The sequence below is a fragment of the Triticum urartu genome, chromosome 1A (genome assembly GCF_056163025.1).
Source record: "Triticum urartu cultivar PI428250 chromosome 1A, HENAU_Tu73, whole genome shotgun sequence".
Lineage (NCBI taxonomy): Eukaryota > Viridiplantae > Streptophyta > Magnoliopsida > Poales > Poaceae > Triticum > Triticum urartu.
Genome location: NC_141873.1, coordinates 5,832,763 through 5,850,610, shown reverse-complemented (window position 1 = coordinate 5,850,610; position 17,848 = coordinate 5,832,763). Strand labels below are relative to the sequence as shown.

Sequence of the window (17,848 nt, the reverse complement as noted above, 5' to 3'; positions counted from 1 at the left end):
CCATCGGTACGATACTTGCCCGATATTCGATTGTCGGTATCCCGATACCTTGTTCAATCTCGTTACCGGCAAGTCTCTTTACTCGTTCCGTAACACATCATCCCGTGATCAACTCCTTGATCACATTGTGCACATTATGATGATGTCCTACCGAGTGGGCCCACAGATACCTCTCCGTCACACGGAGTGACAAATCCCAGTCTCGATTCGTGCCAACCCAACAGACACTTTCGGAGATACCCGTAGTGCACCTTTATAGTCACCCAGTTACGTTGTGACGTTTGGCACCCAAAGTATTCCTACGGTATCCGGGAGTTGCACAATCTCATGGTCTAAGAAAATGATACTTGACATTAGAAAAGCTTTAGCATACGAACTAAACGATCTTTGTGCTAGGCTTAGGATTGGGTCTTGTCCATCACATGATTCTCCTAATGATGTGATCTCGTTATCAACGACATCCAATGTCCATGGTCAGGAAACCGTAACCATCTATTGATCAACGAGCTAGTCAACTAGAGGCTTACTAGGGACATGGTGTTGTCTATGTATCCACACATGTATCTGAGTTTCCTATCAATACAATTCTAGCATGGATAATAAACGATTATCATGAACAAGGAAATATAATAATAACCAATTTATTATTGCCTCTAGGGCATATTTCCAACAGTCTCCCACTTGCACTAGAGTCAATAATCCAGTTCACATCGCTATGTGACTAACACTCAAGGTCACATCCTCATGTGACTAATACCCAAAGAGTTTACTAGAGTCAATAATCTAGTTCACATTACCATGTGATTAACACTCGATGAGTTCTGGGTTTGATCATGTTATGCTTGTGAGAGATGTAATAGTCAACGGGTCTGAATCTTTCAGATCCGTATGTACTTCGCAAATTTCTGTGTCATCTTGTAGATGCAACTACTACGCTACATTTGGAGCTATTCCAAATAACTGTTCTACTTGGAGCTATTCTAAATTGTTGCTCCATTATACGTATCCGGTATCTCTACTCAGAGCTATCCGGATAGGTGTTAAGCTTGCATCGACGTAACTCTTTACGTCGAACTCTTTATCACCTCCATAACCGAGAAACATATCCTTATTCCTCTAAGGATAATTTTGACCGCTATCTGGTGATCTACTCTTAAATCACCTTTGTACCCTCTAGCCAGACATGTGGCAAGGCACACATCAAGTGCGGTACACAGCATAGCATACTATGGAGCCTATGTCTAAGCATTGGGGACGACCTTCGTCCTTTCTCTCTGTTCTGCCGTGGTCGAGCTTTAAGTCTTAACTTCGTACCTAACAACTCAGGCAAGAACTTCCTTCTTTGACTGATCCATCTTGAACACCTTCAAGATCATGTCAAGGTGTGTGCTCATTTGAAAGTACCATTAAGCATTTTGATCTATCCTTATAGATCTTGATGCTCAATGTTAAAGTAGCCTAATCCAGGTTTTCCATTGAAAAACACTTTTCAAATAACCCTATATGCTTTCCAGAAATTCTACATCATTTCTGATCAATAATATGTCAACAACATATACTCATCAGAAATTCTATAGTGCCCCCACTTACTTCTTTGGAAATACAAGTTTCTCATAAACTTTGTATAAACCCAAAAGCTTTGATCATCTCATCAAAGCGTACATTCCAACTCCGAGATGCTTACTCCAGTCCTTAGAAGGATTGCTGGAGCTTTGCATATTTGTTAGCATTTTTCAGGATTGACAAAACCTTCTAGTTGTATCTCATACAACCTTTCCTCAAGAAGATCGTCGAGGAAACAATGGTTTTTGACATCCTATCTGCAAGATTTCATAAATAATGCAGTAACTGCTAACATAATTCCAACAGACTTTTAGCATCGCTACGTGTGAGAAAGTCTCACCGTAGTCAACTCCTTGAACTTGTCGGAAAACATCTTAACGACAAGTCGAGCTTTCTTAATGGTGATACTTACCATCATTATCCGTCTTCCTTTTAAAATCCATATGTACCTAACAGCCTTACGACCATCAAGTAGTTCTTCCAAAGTCTACACTTTGTTTTCATATATGGATCCTCTCTCGGATTATATGGCCTCGAGCCATTTATCGAAATTCGGGCCCACCATCGCTTCTCCATAGCTCGTAGGTTTATTGTTGTTTAGCAACATAACTTCCAAGACAGGATTACGTACCATTCTGAAGTAGCACGCATCCTTGTCATCCCACGAGGTTTGGTAGTGACTTGATCTGAAGTTTCATGATCACTATCATAAGCTTCCACTTCAATTGGTGTAGGTGCCACAGGAACAACTCCCTGTGTCCTGCCACACACTAGTTGAAGAGACGGTTCAATAACCTCATCAAGTCTCCACCATCCTCCCACTCAATTCTTTCGAGAGAAACCTTTCCTCGAGAAAGGACCCGATTCTAGAAACAATCCCTTATTGCTTTCGGATCTGATACAGGAGGTATACCCAACTGTTTTGGGTGTTCTATGAAGATGCATTTATCCGCTTTGGGTTCGAGCTTATCAGTCTGAAACTTTTTTCACATAAGCGTCGCAGCCCCAAACTTTTAAGAAATGACAGCTTAGGTTTCTCTAAACCATAGTTCATACGGTGTCATCTCATCGAAATTACGTGGTGCCCTATTTAAAGTGAATGTGGTTGTCTCTAATGCCTAACCCATAAACTATCGTGGTAATTCGATAAGAGACATCATGGTATGCATCATATCTAATAGGGTGCAGTTATGATGTTCGGACACACCATCACACTATGGTGTTCCAGGCTGTATTAGTTGTGAAACAATTTCCACAATGTCTTAATTCTGTGCCAAACTCGTAATTCAGATATTCATCTCTATGATCATATCATAGATATTTTATCCTCTTGTCACGACGATCTTTCAACTTCACCCTGAAATTACTTGAACCTTTCAATAATTCAGACTCGTGATTCATCAAGTAAATATACTCAACATCTACTCAAATCATCTATGAAGTAAGAACATAACGATATCCACTACACACCTCAGCACTCATTGGACTGCACACATCAAAATGTATTACTTCCAACAAGTTGCTTTCTAGTTCCATTTTACTGAAAACGAGGCTTTCAGTCATCTTGCCCATGTGGTATGATTTGCATGTCTCAAGTGATTCAAAATCAAGTGAGTCCAAACGATTCATCTGTATAGAGTTTCTTCATGCATATCTACCAACAAACATGGTTCGCATGTCTCAATCCTTTCAAAAACGAGTGAGCCCAAAGATCCATCAACATGGAGCTTCTTCATGCGTTTTATACCGATATGACTTACATGGCAGTGCCACAAGTAGATGGTACTATCATTACTATCTTATATCTTTTGGCATGAACATGTGTATCACTGCGATCGAGATTCAATAAACCATTCATTTTAGGTGCAAGACCATTGAAGGTATTATTCAAATAAACAGAGTAACTATTATTCTCTTTAAATGAATAACCGTATTGCGATAGTCATAATCCAATCATGTCTATGCTCAATGCAAACACGAAATAACAATTATTTAGGTTTAACACCAATCTCGATGGTAGAGGGAGCGTGTGATGGTTGATTGGAAACACTTCCAACACATATCGTCAGCTCACCTTTGGCTAGTCTCCGTTTATCCCGTAGCTTTTATTTTGAGTTACTAACACTTAGCAACCGAACCGGTATCTAATACCCTGGTGCTACTAGGAGTACTAGTAAAGTACACATCAACACAATGTATATCCAATATACTTCTATCGACTTTGTCAGCCTTCTAATCTACCAAGTATCTAGGTTAATTCTGCTCCAGTGGCTGTTCCCCTTATTACAGAAGCACTTAGTCTCGGGTTTGGGTTCAACCTTGGGTTTCTTCACTAGAGCAGCAGCTGAATTGCCGTTTCATGAAGTATCCCTTCTTGCCCTTGCCCTTCTTGAAACTAGTGGTTTCACCAACCATCAACAATTGATGCTCCTTCTTGATTTCTACTTTTGTGGTGTCAAACATCGCGAATATCTCAAGGATCATCATATATGTCCCTGATATATTATAGTTCATCACGAAGCTCTAGCAGCTTGGTGGTAATGACTTCGGAGAAACATCACTATCTTATCTGGAAGATCAACTACCACTTGATTCAAATGATTGTTGTACTCAGACAATCTGAGCACAAGCTCAACAATTGAGCTTTTCTCCCTTAGTTTGCAGGCTAAGAAAATCGTCGGAGGTCTTATACCTCTTGACGTGGGCACGAGCCTGAAATCCCAATTTCATCCCTCGAAACATCTCATATGTTTCGCGACGTTTCAAAACGTCTTCGGTGCCTCAACTCTAAACCGTTTAACTGAACTATCACGTAGTTATCAAAACGTGTATGTCAGATGTTCGCAACATCTACAGACGACGTTCGAGGTTCAGCACACTGAGCGGTGCATTAAGGACATAAGCCTTCTATGAAGCAATGAGGACAATCCTCAGTTTACGGACCTAGTCCGCATAATTGCTACTATCAACTTTCAACTAAATTTTCTCTAGGAACATAACTAAACAGTAGAACTGAAGCGCGAGCTATGACATAATTTGCGAAGACCTTTTGACTATGTTCAGGATAATTAAGTTCATCTTATGAACTCCCACTCAGATAGACATCCCTCTAGTCATCTAAGTGATTACATGATCCGAGTCAACTAGGCCGTATCCGATCATCACGTGAGACGGACTAGTCAACATCGGTGAACATCTTCATGTTGATCGTATCTACCATACGACTCATGCTCGACCTTTCGGTTTCTTGTGTTCCGAGGCCATGTCTGTACATGCTAGGCTCGTCAAGTCAACCTAAGTGTTTCGCGTGTGTAAATCTGTCTTACACCCGTTGTATGTGAACGTTAGAATCTATCACACCCGATCATCACGTGGTGCTTCGAAACAACGAACTGTCGCAACGGTGCACAGTTAGGGGGAACACTTTCTTGAAATTATTATGAGGGATCATCTTATTTACTACCGTCGTTCTAAGCAAATAAGATGTATAAACATGATAAACATCACATGCAATCAAATAGTGACATGATATGGCCAATATCATATTGCTCCTTTTGATCTCCATCTTCGGGGCTCCATGATCATCATCGTCACCGGCATGACACCATGATCTCCATCATCATGATCTCCATCATCGTGTCTTCATGAAGTTGTCTCGCCAACTATTACTTCTACTACTACAGCTAACGGTTAGCAATAAAGTAAAGTAATTACATGACGTTTATGTTGACACGCAGGTCATAAATAAATAAAGACAACTCCTATGGCTCCTGCCGGTTGTCATATTCATCGACATGCAAGTCGTGATTCCTATTACAAGAACATGATCAATCTCATACATCACATATCATTCATCACATTCTTCTTGGCCATATCACATCACATAGCATACCCTGCAAAAACAAGTTAGACGTCCTCTAATTGTTGTTTGCATGTTTTACGTGGCTGCTATGGGTTTCTAGCAAGAACGTTTCTTACCTACGCAAAACCACAACATGATATGCCAATTGCTATTTACCCTTCATAAGGACCCTTTTCATCGAATCCGATCCGACTAAAGTGGGAGAGACAGACACCCGCCAGCCACCTTATGCAACTAGTGCATGTTTGTCGGTGGAACCGATCTCACGTAAGCGTACGTGTAAGGTTGGTCCGGGCCGCTTCATCCCACAATGCCGCCGAATCAAGATAAGACTAGTAATGGCAAGATAATTGACAATATCGACGCCCACAACTACTTTATGTTCTACTCGTGCATAGAAACTATGCATAGACCTAGCTCATGATGCCACTGTTGGGGAACGTAGCAGAAATTCAAAATTTTCCTACGTATCACCAAGATCTATCTATGGAGAAACCAGCAACGAGGGGAAGGAGAGTGCATCTACATACCCTTGTAGATCGCTAACCGGAAGCGTTCAAGAGAACGGGGTTGAAGGAGTCGTACTCGTCGTGATCCAAATCACCGGAGATCCTAGTGCCGAACGGACGGCACCTCCGTGTTCAACACACGTACAGCCCGGTGACATCTCCCATGCCTTGATCCAGCAAGGAGAGAGGGAGAGGTTGAGGAAGACTCCATCCAACAGCAGCACAACGGCGTGGTGGTGGTGGAGGAGCGTGGCAATCCTGCAGGGCTTCGCCAAGCACCACGGGAGAGGAGAAGGACTTGGGAGAGGGGGAGGGCTGCGCCAGAACATTGGTGTGGCTGCCCTCCCACCCCCCACATATATATAGGGGCAAGGGAGAGGGGGGGGCGCAGCCTTGGCCCTTCCTCCAAGGAAGGGTGCGGCCAGGGAGGAGTCCATCCTCCCCAAGACACCTAGGAGGTGCCTTCCCCCTTTAGGACTCTTCCTTTCCCTTATCTCTTGGCGCATGGGCCTCTTGGGGCTGGTGCCCTTGGCCCATATAGGCCAAGGCGCACACCCCTACAGCCCATGTGCCCCCCCGGGGCAGGTGGACCCCCTTGGTGGACCCCCGGAACCCCTTCGGTGGTCCCGGTACAATACCGATAAAACCCGAAACTTTTCCGGTGACCAAAACAGGACTTCCTATATATAAATCTTTACCTCCGGACAATTCTGGAACTCCTCGTGACGCCCGAGATCTCATCCGGGACTCCGAACAACATTCGGTTACCACATACAAACTTCCTTTATAACCCTAGCGTCATCGAACCTTAAGTGTGTAGACCCTACGGGTTCGGGAACCATGCAGACATGACCGAGACGTTCTCCGGTCAATAACCAACAGCAGGATCTGGATACCCATGTTGGCTCCCACATGCTCCACGATGATCTCATCGGATGAACCACGATGTCAAGGACTTTAATCAATCCCGTATACAATTCCCTTTGTCCATCGGTACGATACTTGCCCGAGATTCGATCGTCGGTATCCCGATACCTTGTTCAATCTCGTTACCGGCAAGTCTATTTACTCGTTCCATAACACATCATCCCGTGATCAACTCCTTGATCACATTGTGCACATTATGATGATGTCCTACCGAGTGGGCCCAGAGATACCTCTCCGTCACACGGAGTGACAAATCCCAGTCTCGATTCGTTCCAACCCAACAGACACTTTCGGAGATACCCGTAGTGCACCTTTATAGTCACCCAGTTACGTTGTGACGTTTGGCACACCCAAAGTATTCCTACGGTATCCGGGAGTTGCACAATCTCATGGTCTAAGAAAATGATACTTGACATTAGAAAAGCTTTAGCATACGAACTAAACGATCTTTGTGCTAGGCTTAGGATTGGGTCTTGTCCATCACATGATTCTCCTAATGATGTGATCTCGTTATCAACGACATCCAATGTCCATGGTCAGGAAACCGTAACCATCTATTGATCAACGAGCTAGTCAACTAGAGGCTTACTAGGGACATGGTGTTGTCTATGTATCCACACATGTATCTGAGTTTCCTATCAATACAATTCTAGCATGGATAATAAACGATTATCATGAACAAGGAAATATAATAATAACCAATTTATTATTGCCTCTAGGGCATATTTCCAACAATTAATTTGCCCTATTGGTGTGTTACCCCATTCTCCCATTCAGCCTCATATATTATGCCTCGCACCATCTCTTCCATCTACCTTCATTGTCGTCTCTCGGCCATGCCTGTTGCCTAGGTTTGTTCTTGCCGATCATCCTTCCTTGCAACCTTCAGTGAAAAGTAAGTTCTTGCTATTCCTTCCTTGCAGGTTTGTAGTGCTCATTCGTTGGCATTTGTGTGTTGGAATTGCTCAAGGGTTTGTGCGTTACACCCAACTGCAACCATGGCTTCTGGACAGGTACCATGCTCACACATTCTTACACACGGTTTCCTTTTGATCATCTACTATGTTTTCTTTATTACTGTGACTTTAGGGTTTATGGTTTTGTGTAGCTTGAGCTACATGACACCCCTTATCTTAGACATCCAATTTTTGCATCGCAATCGTGCAGACACATTTGTCATTTTTGTTTCTCTCAAACGAAACAACGTATAAACCTCAAACTTTGCAGGACAACAAAACATTCTAATTACTATGTGGGAAAAACTTTCAGATTTTTCATGCATTTAAAATGCTAAAAATTATTTTTTTAATCAAAAAAATCCTCATTTTGTATATTTATGTTGGTCCAAAAAATCTGAAAGGTTTTTCACACATTGAAGTTGTAAAGTTTGTTTGATCTGCAAAGTTTGAAGTCCATATGTTCTTTCATTTGAGAGAAACAAAAAAAGAGAAATCTTCTTGTTGCAAGTTAGTTGGAGAGTACGGATCTCAAAGCAATGTTGAAGGGCTGGAGATAAGAGATTCCATGTAGCTCGACCTTTGCTTGATTTTCGTTCCAACCGGCCACATCCTTTTTGTCTGCGTTTTTCCCTTTTCTTTGTTTCAGATCTGTGAGTCACACACGCTGGACCTAAGTAGAATAAAAATGCCTAAATGTTCTGCAACCTGTTTCTTCGGTTTAAATCTGACTTCGCACTCTTGCTGTTAATTCCAGCTACTTACCGTGACTTATCAAACCTTGGTTCCCTGTGTTTTAGATGCCAACACTGATGCAAGTTGTTGGTGGGAAGAACGGATCCATCAAGATGAAATGGTTTATCTCAGAATCAAGGTTTATGTTTATTATGTTCTCACATGATTGCATCTGAATTTTCTTTATGCACAAATGAAAGGGCATCTTGTTACTAACTAGGTTTGGCAATTATGAGCATAATTTAAACTTCAAAAATAAATGTCAGTTTCAAATATTTCCTTTTGACATTACACATTCTGTTCTTCCTTACCTTATCTCCTGTGACCCATGCGCCCATGGAAAGGCCATAGCGGCCAGCAGCGCTCGCTCGCGCATCACCTATGCGACCTCCCTCATCAGTTCCTCTTGTCGGCTTGACAAACTGCGGGCACGGGGAACACGGGAGAAGGCGTTTCCCAGAAACGGACATACGCCGACACGGGGAGTGTATACCAGCGAATCTCTGCCCCCAAACCCTTCCAATTCTCTGTCCCCACATGGATCCAGTTTGTGGTGATGCATGCAATAATTTAGTTCATGTGCATTGTCGATGGTGTTACTCAGGTGCTTAGGTCTTCTCTCATCCTTGTGGCAGGCGCAAAACAAGATTTATTTCTCTCCCGGATAGGTGTGAAGCGTATTTCCAGTAGAGTGTTGGTATGTCAGGGTAAGTCTCCAATAAAATGTGTCTTTAAATGCCTTTCTGAATCTCTTATTCTTGGTATTTTGGTAGCATTTTTTGTATGTAATGATCATTTCTTTGGCGGTATATAGGGCATCAACCTTAGTTCATGCATTTAGGTGTATGCATTTTATCCGGTCTTTATGTAGCATGTTGTCTCTCTAACCATTGATCATAATTTAGCTTGATGAACTATGATTTAGGTGCATCACTAATGAATGTAAATTTCTACGGTTTTCTCTTTTTGGTTTAAATATGTGATGCTTATATTAAAAATACCTTGAATTTCCTTTTATATTTATCACATGTCACCGTGACATTCATTGTGATGTATTTTGTGGTCAATACTCACCAAAAAATCAACAAAACATCCCAAATCTAACACATGGAAAAGTAAAGAGATATATAGAGAGGCAGTGAAAGCGAGTGTGTGTACATGAGAAATAATGTCGCTTCCTTCATCCTTGATATTAGCTCTCCAAGGAAAATGGAAAGATTTATGTCCTAAAAGAGTGGTGTTCTGCAGAGGGAAATGTTAGTTCGTGACTGATTAGCATGTATAATTGATGTACAAAGTCCTTGAAAGATACTTCCCAGAAAAAAGGTGTATTTGTTTTTTGATAAAATTCCACAATGTAAGGTGCATTTGTTCTAATTCCTCCTAATTCCGTTCTTAGCCCTCAAGAAAAAAAAGGTAAGTATCTCTCTCCTGATTGCGTTATCTCTCCTTATACCAAAAGAAGGAAAGTATCTCCCTCTCGATTGTGTGTATCTCTTTCTTTCCTGGACTAACTGATTTACTTGCCACTAACAAATGATCTGCCAAGGAACGGAGGGAGTATAAGTATTTGTTTCCACATATGTATTCTACATTTTAGTTGGGCATATAAGTAACATAGAGTAGTTATGAATGATGAGAACCAATGGTAATTATGAAGATTAAGTGGTCAAGTAGAAATAAGAATAGGATAAATACATAAACCAATTGATAAAAGAGTTGTGTATGTCAAAAGCTAAAAGTAAATATTGGTTACCTTCTCATCCATCGCGAGATTGCCATCTAAGTCTATCGAATTAGCCAAGGTGAGTTGGCAAGTTCTAAACAAAAAGCACAGTAAGATCAGCATGACAACATAATCACCTCCCATTTGTGTGGGTAACTATGTTCCTATGAACAAAACTGTAACTATGTGATTCCTCACATACATGTATGTTCTTTAGAGAACACAACTTATATAGAAACGAGCCATCTTAATTTTTTGAAAAGCCTTAGACTAAATTAATTGTGCGTAATTAATTGTCTCCCTATTAATTGCATTAATGGCTTGATTTTCAAATGGATTCGGTGCTTGATTTGACGTGAAAAAAAATCCTTGTATAACAAACTTGATTAATAGCACGCGTAATTAATTGTCTGCCTATTAATTACATTAATGGTTTGATTTTCAAATTGATTTAAAGCAATTTTTTTTACTTAAACAGACTAAATTAATTGCGTGGGTAATTAATTGTGTCCCTATTAATTGCATTAATGGCTTGATTTTCAATTGGATTCGGTGCTTGATTTGGCATCAAAAGATTTTTATATGAACAAGCTTAATTAATAGAATGGGTAATTAATTTCCTGCCTATTAATTATGTTAATGGTTTGATTTTCAAATTGGTTTAATGTGAAAAAAAATCTTTAGTTAAACAGACTACATTAATTGCATGCTTAATTAATTATCTCCCTATTAATTGCATTAACGGTTTGTTTCCAAATTGATTTGGTTCTCGGTTGTGGGAGGAGTGGCGGAATGGTTTATTTTTCTTTTGTTATTGTTTTTTGTAAAGTAATAAAATCAGTGAGAGAGCGTGGTGGAATGTGGGACGAAAAAACCCAAACAAAAATCATTATATCAGACTACCAGCTTCCTTCAGGAGTAGAGTTCAAAGCTGCCCAAACGGGCCGACCTGGCTAATCGTGCTGACCATGTGCTAATCGGCCGATCGTGCGGGACCGCGTGCTCAGCCTAGCAGCCCAGACCAGGGCGTGCCGCTTACGGCCCGTCCGTGTGAGCGTGCTCGCGGGCCGGCCTGGTTGACCCGGCCCGTTTGCCAGAGGATAACATGATTTTGAGCCTGTCACACTGTAAGAGAAAAAAAGCAGTGCTCGTACTCCTAAAAGTGCTGACGTGGGCATATATGCAGGGCTGGCCCGCACCCTGCTCTGGGCGCAGAAGTGCCCCTCGGTGGCCACCATAATTACACGAAAACTGCCACCGAGTGATATACCCTGCCCCCGTGAGAAAATCCGTCTCCCCCACCCCACCCGCATCTCATTCCCCACCGAGCGGCTAGGGTTTCCTCCCCCCGCCGCCCGCCGCCGGCCGGAGCCCGCCCCGCCCGTCCCCGCATCTCTCTGCCCCTCCCACCGCCCTTCCCCGCCAGATCCTCCACCTCGCCGCCAGCAAACCTCGTCCGTCCACCTCGCTGTCGGCTGAGATAAGCACCCCCCTCCAGTCGGCAGAAGCTCTCCACTCGTGCGCCTCCATCCTCCCTTCCCCGACGGCAGCGCCAACCGCCTCCGCCTTCGCCGCCCAGCAGCAGCCTCCGCCCCCGACGGCAAGGAAGAAGCAAAGGTGAGGATGGGAGCAGCGAATCCCCGCCGCCCGACCCCTTCCAATTCTCCGTGCCACGCGTTTAGATCCAGTTTCTATACTCTGTCATGGGTAAGCCGGTAGAATTTCGCAAAGTAGCAGGGAGGAAGATGGGCTGTGTGGAGCAGTGGAGGGAACTACTACGTGCATTTGTTTGTGGTACGAGTCCAAAGGTTATATATGTATGCATGATGCTTGTTCATGAACTAGACCGCGTTAGCGTAAGAAGCGACGATACTGACAAATTACGGGCACGGGGGACACGGGGCAAGGCGTTTCCCGGAAACGGACATACTGCGACACGGGGAGTTATATAACAGTGAATCCGTGTCGTCATTCGTCAAACACTTCCAATTCTCTGTGTTATGCCTTTGTTTGTGCATGGATACAATGTCTATCCTTTGTTTTGCATCTACATCATGAATGAAGCCATTCGAATTTTGCACAGTTGCAGGGGCAGGATAGTCTATGTAGAGTGGAGGCATTTTTTTAATGATATATGACCCCAAAGGTTATGTACGTATGATGCTTGTTCATAGACGTAACTGCGTTGACCTAAGAAGCGCCAATACAACGGACACCGGGCACGGGGGGCACGGGATAAGGCGTTTTCCAGAAATGGCCATGCAGCGACAAGGAGAGTCTACATAGATAATTCAAAAGATATAGCATGTAATAACGACAAAATTATATCTTTGAGATGTGAGATCGAACCACTGCCCGTTTGTTATCTCCTATGTCAAGCCTATTGAGTGGACCACTCAGAAACAGTGCTTTTTGGGCTTTACTGGGCTGCTTCCTCTGCCGTGTCGTGAACGTATCCGCGGCGTACTGGTGGCATGTACCTATTTCTTTGTTTTTCTAAATTTAGAAAACGGGGAATAATCGGTGATATGTTTACCTGCCCCTAGCGAATCCGGCGTGTTGCCGTATCCCACGCGCTCTGTAAGGGATATGGCAGACTTTGGTGTATCAGGGCTTTGTAGGCTTTAACATGTTGTTTAAGTTGTTTGCAGGTAGCTTTTCTGTTTTTGTGTATGAGATAGTTCTGTACATCGATAGGATTTCTTAAGCATCAATGGTAGTTTTTTTACTGTATATCAGGCACTTTTGCTTTATTATATCTGTTATTAGTTAGTTTTAGTATATCAGGCAGTTCCCATTATTCCGATGTGTTAATTTGGATCTGATTCTGGATTTGTGTTGCATCAGCATACATGCAAATGAAAGGAAATGGTACAGCTTAAGCCCAGGTTCCGGTGTTTATCAAATTAGAAACATTGATTATGATAACTAGCTGCCACTAATTACTAAATCTGAACATGTTTCCTTTTATTTGCCTTTATGCTCGTCTGTCACAAATCAAGTGACAGGTCCAGCTTAGCACATCAAAACAAATGGCTCCATGCAGTAACTATGCAAAAGCCTTGCTGTAGTCCCAAACTACACAACATATGCCCACATTTGGGCTTTCTTCCCATACTCGAGACTTCACCCTCGGCATACAAGGTGTTTTTGCATCACCTAACATTTAAACTTCTGCTTGACTCCTCCAGAGTCTAGTGGTTACTTTGAGTTAAAATCAAACTAAGCTAACTAGCTAAGAGATAATATTGATAGACTTGGCCTGAATATTTGGTCGATTCGCTGCTGCCCCATTTGAGCCAGAGTTCTTTTATCGAGCTGAGATTCTGGGAAATCCTCGTGCCCTGATGAGACATTCAACGCTAGAATCTAGGTGACATTTGAGTTTAACTCATACTAGTAAACATCTCTTCTGCTGACCTGATGGTAAGTTGCCAGTTTTAATGCCTAAGTGTTCATGGGTTTGAATCCCAGTTGCGCATCGATTTTGTGCTACCATTGTGTACCCAACAATGGTCATGGGTTCAAGTCCTGGAAACAGCATCTTGCAGAAATGCAGGGAAAGGCTGCGTAAAAAACACCCAAAGTGGTCAGACCCTTCCCCGGACCTTGCGCGAGTGGGAACTATGTGCACCGGGCTGCCCTTTTTTATTGTGTATGTAAAGCATGTTCAGAAGTTGCATGTAGGTCCCATCCCCAGGTAGTAACTTAGAGAATATTACTAAATTGATAAATGTAGCATCAACTGATTGAACCGCTATGGTCAACCCAAGGAGCAGGGCTCCAACCACCATGATGAAAGTGTTGCTCTGTTTTTCTGGTATGCCCTCAAGTTCTTGCTTGACTTGAGATTTTAAATTTAATAATTTGTTTGAAACTATTTGGCAGTAAAATCCCAAGCCCCCTGTAATATTTTTGAAACTGTACCCAAAACCCTGGGTTGAGCTGCCACAATGCTTGTCCTTGCTGCTGCTTTGACATGAAGCAGCAGCCAAACCATGTGCTGATGCTACCAATCTGGTGCTCTGTTCTGATCCAACAGGCCTAAGTACCTGCTACACTACAGTATGGGGAAATTGGGAGGCCAAATGAGCACAAATGTTCAGGCTGTATGGAGAGGCGGGATGTACCTTGATTTTCATAGCATGTTACATTTTACCAGTGACTATTTTATTAAGAAATGGACAATTCAACACAACCTGATGTAGTATAGGCAAGGAAGATGTTGATTCATTGTTTGCAGAACCAGATCAGAGTGAAAACAATCAAAGCAACTTTGGCTTTCTTACCAACAAAATAAACCGGCTATGGCGTATATCTTTGTCATGCTAATCCAGTAAAGTATAGGAGGAAAAGAGTTAGATAAGGTAGCATGCTACGGTGGAAATCAGGAGTTTTCTTTAGTTTATATCTGAATGTATAATATTGTTAAGAGTGAGTTCCTAACAGTTTATTATTGTTAATAATTTTGCAGCAACAAAGTTGTCTTGTTTCATTTTCTGCTTGCATTGACTCCGTTGTAGTTGCAACTATTTACCTCGGGCCGAGTTACTCTGTTTGAATTCATTTTTGTAGTTGAAATCTTTGCCACTTTACCAGTATAATCAATCGTACCCTTTGTAAGTACAGAGCAGTTTTTAAGGGAAACTATTGGATTCCTGTGTTACACTGAAATCGGTTAGCAACTTAGCATAACAGCATTCTCTCTCACTCTCTGTTGGAGCAGAGCAGTTTGAATACAAATCTACTTAGTGGGAAAATTCCGTTGATTAAATGTGTAATTAGAGTACTGCTAGATTTTGTTTTCTATGGTGTCTCAGATCGATTTGGTTAATGCAAAAGTCAGAAGTTTCTTTTGCATGTAGTGCATGATAGAAATACATAATGTGCAAATTTCATTCAATGGATGATTCTTATATGCGATTTAGAGTTATTATCTGTGATATTTATGTCAGCTCTTGATTTAGTTTCTAAAATACATTACTCACGTCAACCTTTTTCATATACTCGTTTATGAGGATAGGCAACAGAACAGAGTCTTGCTGCAATATGGACCACCGACAAGGCAGGGATGACCATGTAAGTAGTTTGGTCGCTTTCTTTCCTAAACTGCTGTCTCTATCATGTTAACATATATAACATATATAACATATATAACATGGGTGCAGGAAGGGGTGCAAGTTGTTGGATTCGAAGTCCCATCATCACCAGACTCAAGCTACAGCAACCCTATCCCTGGAAACGAAGATGAAGCTCGAGAGCCCCCATTGGTTCCTCCTCACCTGCAGCACACACTGCTGAGCTTCCCGCCGAGCCATGATGACGGGAGCAGCCTCCCTCTGCCGCAGCCCGTGGTGCTTAACCACCTCTACATAGAGAAGGAGAACTCGAGATCCGTGGTTGCCCTGGGTATCACCCATCGTTTCAAGGCCAAGTATGTGACCGTCGTGCTCTACAAGCCGGTACAGAGGCGGTAGCGTGGCGGCGAACATCTATGAGGGTTTCTTCCCATTGGGGTTGTGGCGACCTACCAAACCGGATGGAATGTGTCTGTTGTAGTCCTGGAGAAATAGAGATGCCCTTCATTTTCGATGATTTGGTCATGTACTTAATTGACTGTGACTGCTGGTCGTGATGATGAAGATGGTCGTCTAGTCTGATGTTTGTGCGTCTTTGGACTCAACTTGTTGGTGACAAATGTTGAACAGTGTGGTGCGTGTCTGAAACCCTCATAGCAAATCGACGACGCTTGATCATGAAATTGGACAATACCACCGTGAGTTGAGCTAATAAAAGTGAGTGTTTGGTCATGTTAAGAAACTGAGAATCTGTTTAGTTTATGCAGGCAATGGTATGCTAGTTCAGATTGTAGTTCAAAAATTAGCGACGCTATTAAGTTGCTTTTGTTTGTACATCTTCAGTAAAATTCCGGTGGAGTCTAAAACTACATTCTAACTATTACAGATGGACTGAATTAGAGTTATTAGTAAAAAAGAACATGAAGCGGACACTGTGGGTTCATATTTTTTGAAAAAATTGAATTTTGTACTTTCTCTGATTTCAAAATTCTGATTTTTTTTCCACATGTAAGTATACGTGTTCTCTGTGTGTGAAAATTTCATAAAGAAATACCTTACCATGTGAGCCGTGCAAAAAGGACATTCATTAAACTCTTATAGCAAACAATGTGTGTTCTGTTTGCTATTTTCAAATCCGTGTATTTGCTCTTTCCGTGTAAACATGAATACTATAAAACAATTGTCCTCACGCGTGCATACCTCTTCGCTCCTATGCACGCAAGGACAACCAGCGCTAGGGTTTCTGATGCCTTCTTCCACGCAGCTGCCGGCTTGCCTCATCTCATGTGGCCTTTGTTTTCAACTATTTTAGACATATTTTTTTTTCAAATTTGTGGATATTTGGGAAATTCAAAAAATTGTTTGAAATTTGAGAATATTTTTCAAACTCGTGAACATCTCTTGAAATCTGGGAACAATTTTCAAAATTAGTTAACTTTGGTGAATTTGTTTTTTCAAATTCATGATTTTGATTTTTTTTAAAGGAGGAAAGTATGTTTTTGGTTCCTGAAGTTCCCCAAAATTATAACCTTGGTCCTTTAAGTCTCAAAATCGGATAAGTTTGGTCCAAAACAAGATTTTGACCGAATTTGGCCGATGAACAGTAAATTCCAAAAAATAGCAAAAAAATTAGAAAAATCTAAAATTTTGTGGCAACCAAGATGCTTGGGTGCTCTAGGTGCATGAAAATTTGTGTGGTGTTTCGACATTCGTGGAGCTCGTGACAAAAAAACACAAAATTGGGCTCACAAGAGAAGTCAAAATTTGTTTTTTTGCTAGAGCTCCTCAGATGGTACTTAACCACAAAAAATTACACGCAGCTAGCGCACCCAAGCATATTGGTTGCCACAAAATTTTAGTTATTTTAATTTGTTTGCTAATTTATTTGAATTTACTGTTCATCAGTCAAACCTGGTCAACATTGTCAAACCCGCTCAAACGCGGTCAACGTGCTCAAAATCTGATTTTGTGCCAAGGGACCAAATGGCTACCAAAAAATTCTTGAGGGACCAAGTCTATACTTTTGAAAACTGAGGGACAAACAACATACTTTTCTCTTTTTAAAACCCAAATATTCTTTAAAGAAGAGAAAAAATAAAAATGAAAAACCTAGAAAGAAAGATAGAAAGAAAGAAATAGAAAACAATGAAAAAACAGAAGGAAATAAATGGGCGCCCCGCGTGAGGGTGGACCAAAGCACACTTGGGGTGGGGGTTGGGGGCATGTTCGGAGGCTATCCTCCGGCACAATCGTTATGTATCGCTTTTTGTGAGTGTTAAGCTTTGAATCACCCACAAGAAGTGGAAGATTGGCCGACCCATTAGTTACCGCAGCGACGTGACCGTCAAACCGCTGGGAGAAGTGCTAACCGGAATTGGCAACATTTTATATGGTTCCTGACCGGCTTGGGAACCTTCTAGAAGGTTCATGGTCCATATTTCCTTTCAGTAGAATTTCTTTGGCTGTTTGTTTCTTCTTTTTATTTTCTTTTT

General features: G+C 41.9%; 1 protein-coding gene across 1 annotated transcript; it reads left to right on the top strand.

The window, feature by feature from the left end:
• Positions 1-11,616: 11,616 nt before the first annotated feature.
• LOC125541306 (5'-AMP-activated protein kinase beta-2 subunit protein) lies at positions 11,617-16,004 on the top strand. The gene is made up of 3 exons (XM_048704755.2): positions 11,617-11,895; positions 15,302-15,357; positions 15,447-16,004. The coding sequence occupies exons 2-3, from the start codon at positions 15,328-15,330 to the stop codon at positions 15,753-15,755; spliced, it is 339 nt and encodes a 112-aa protein (XP_048560712.1). The 5' UTR covers positions 11,617-11,895; positions 15,302-15,327; the 3' UTR covers positions 15,756-16,004.
• Positions 16,005-17,848: the final 1,844 nt, after the last annotated feature.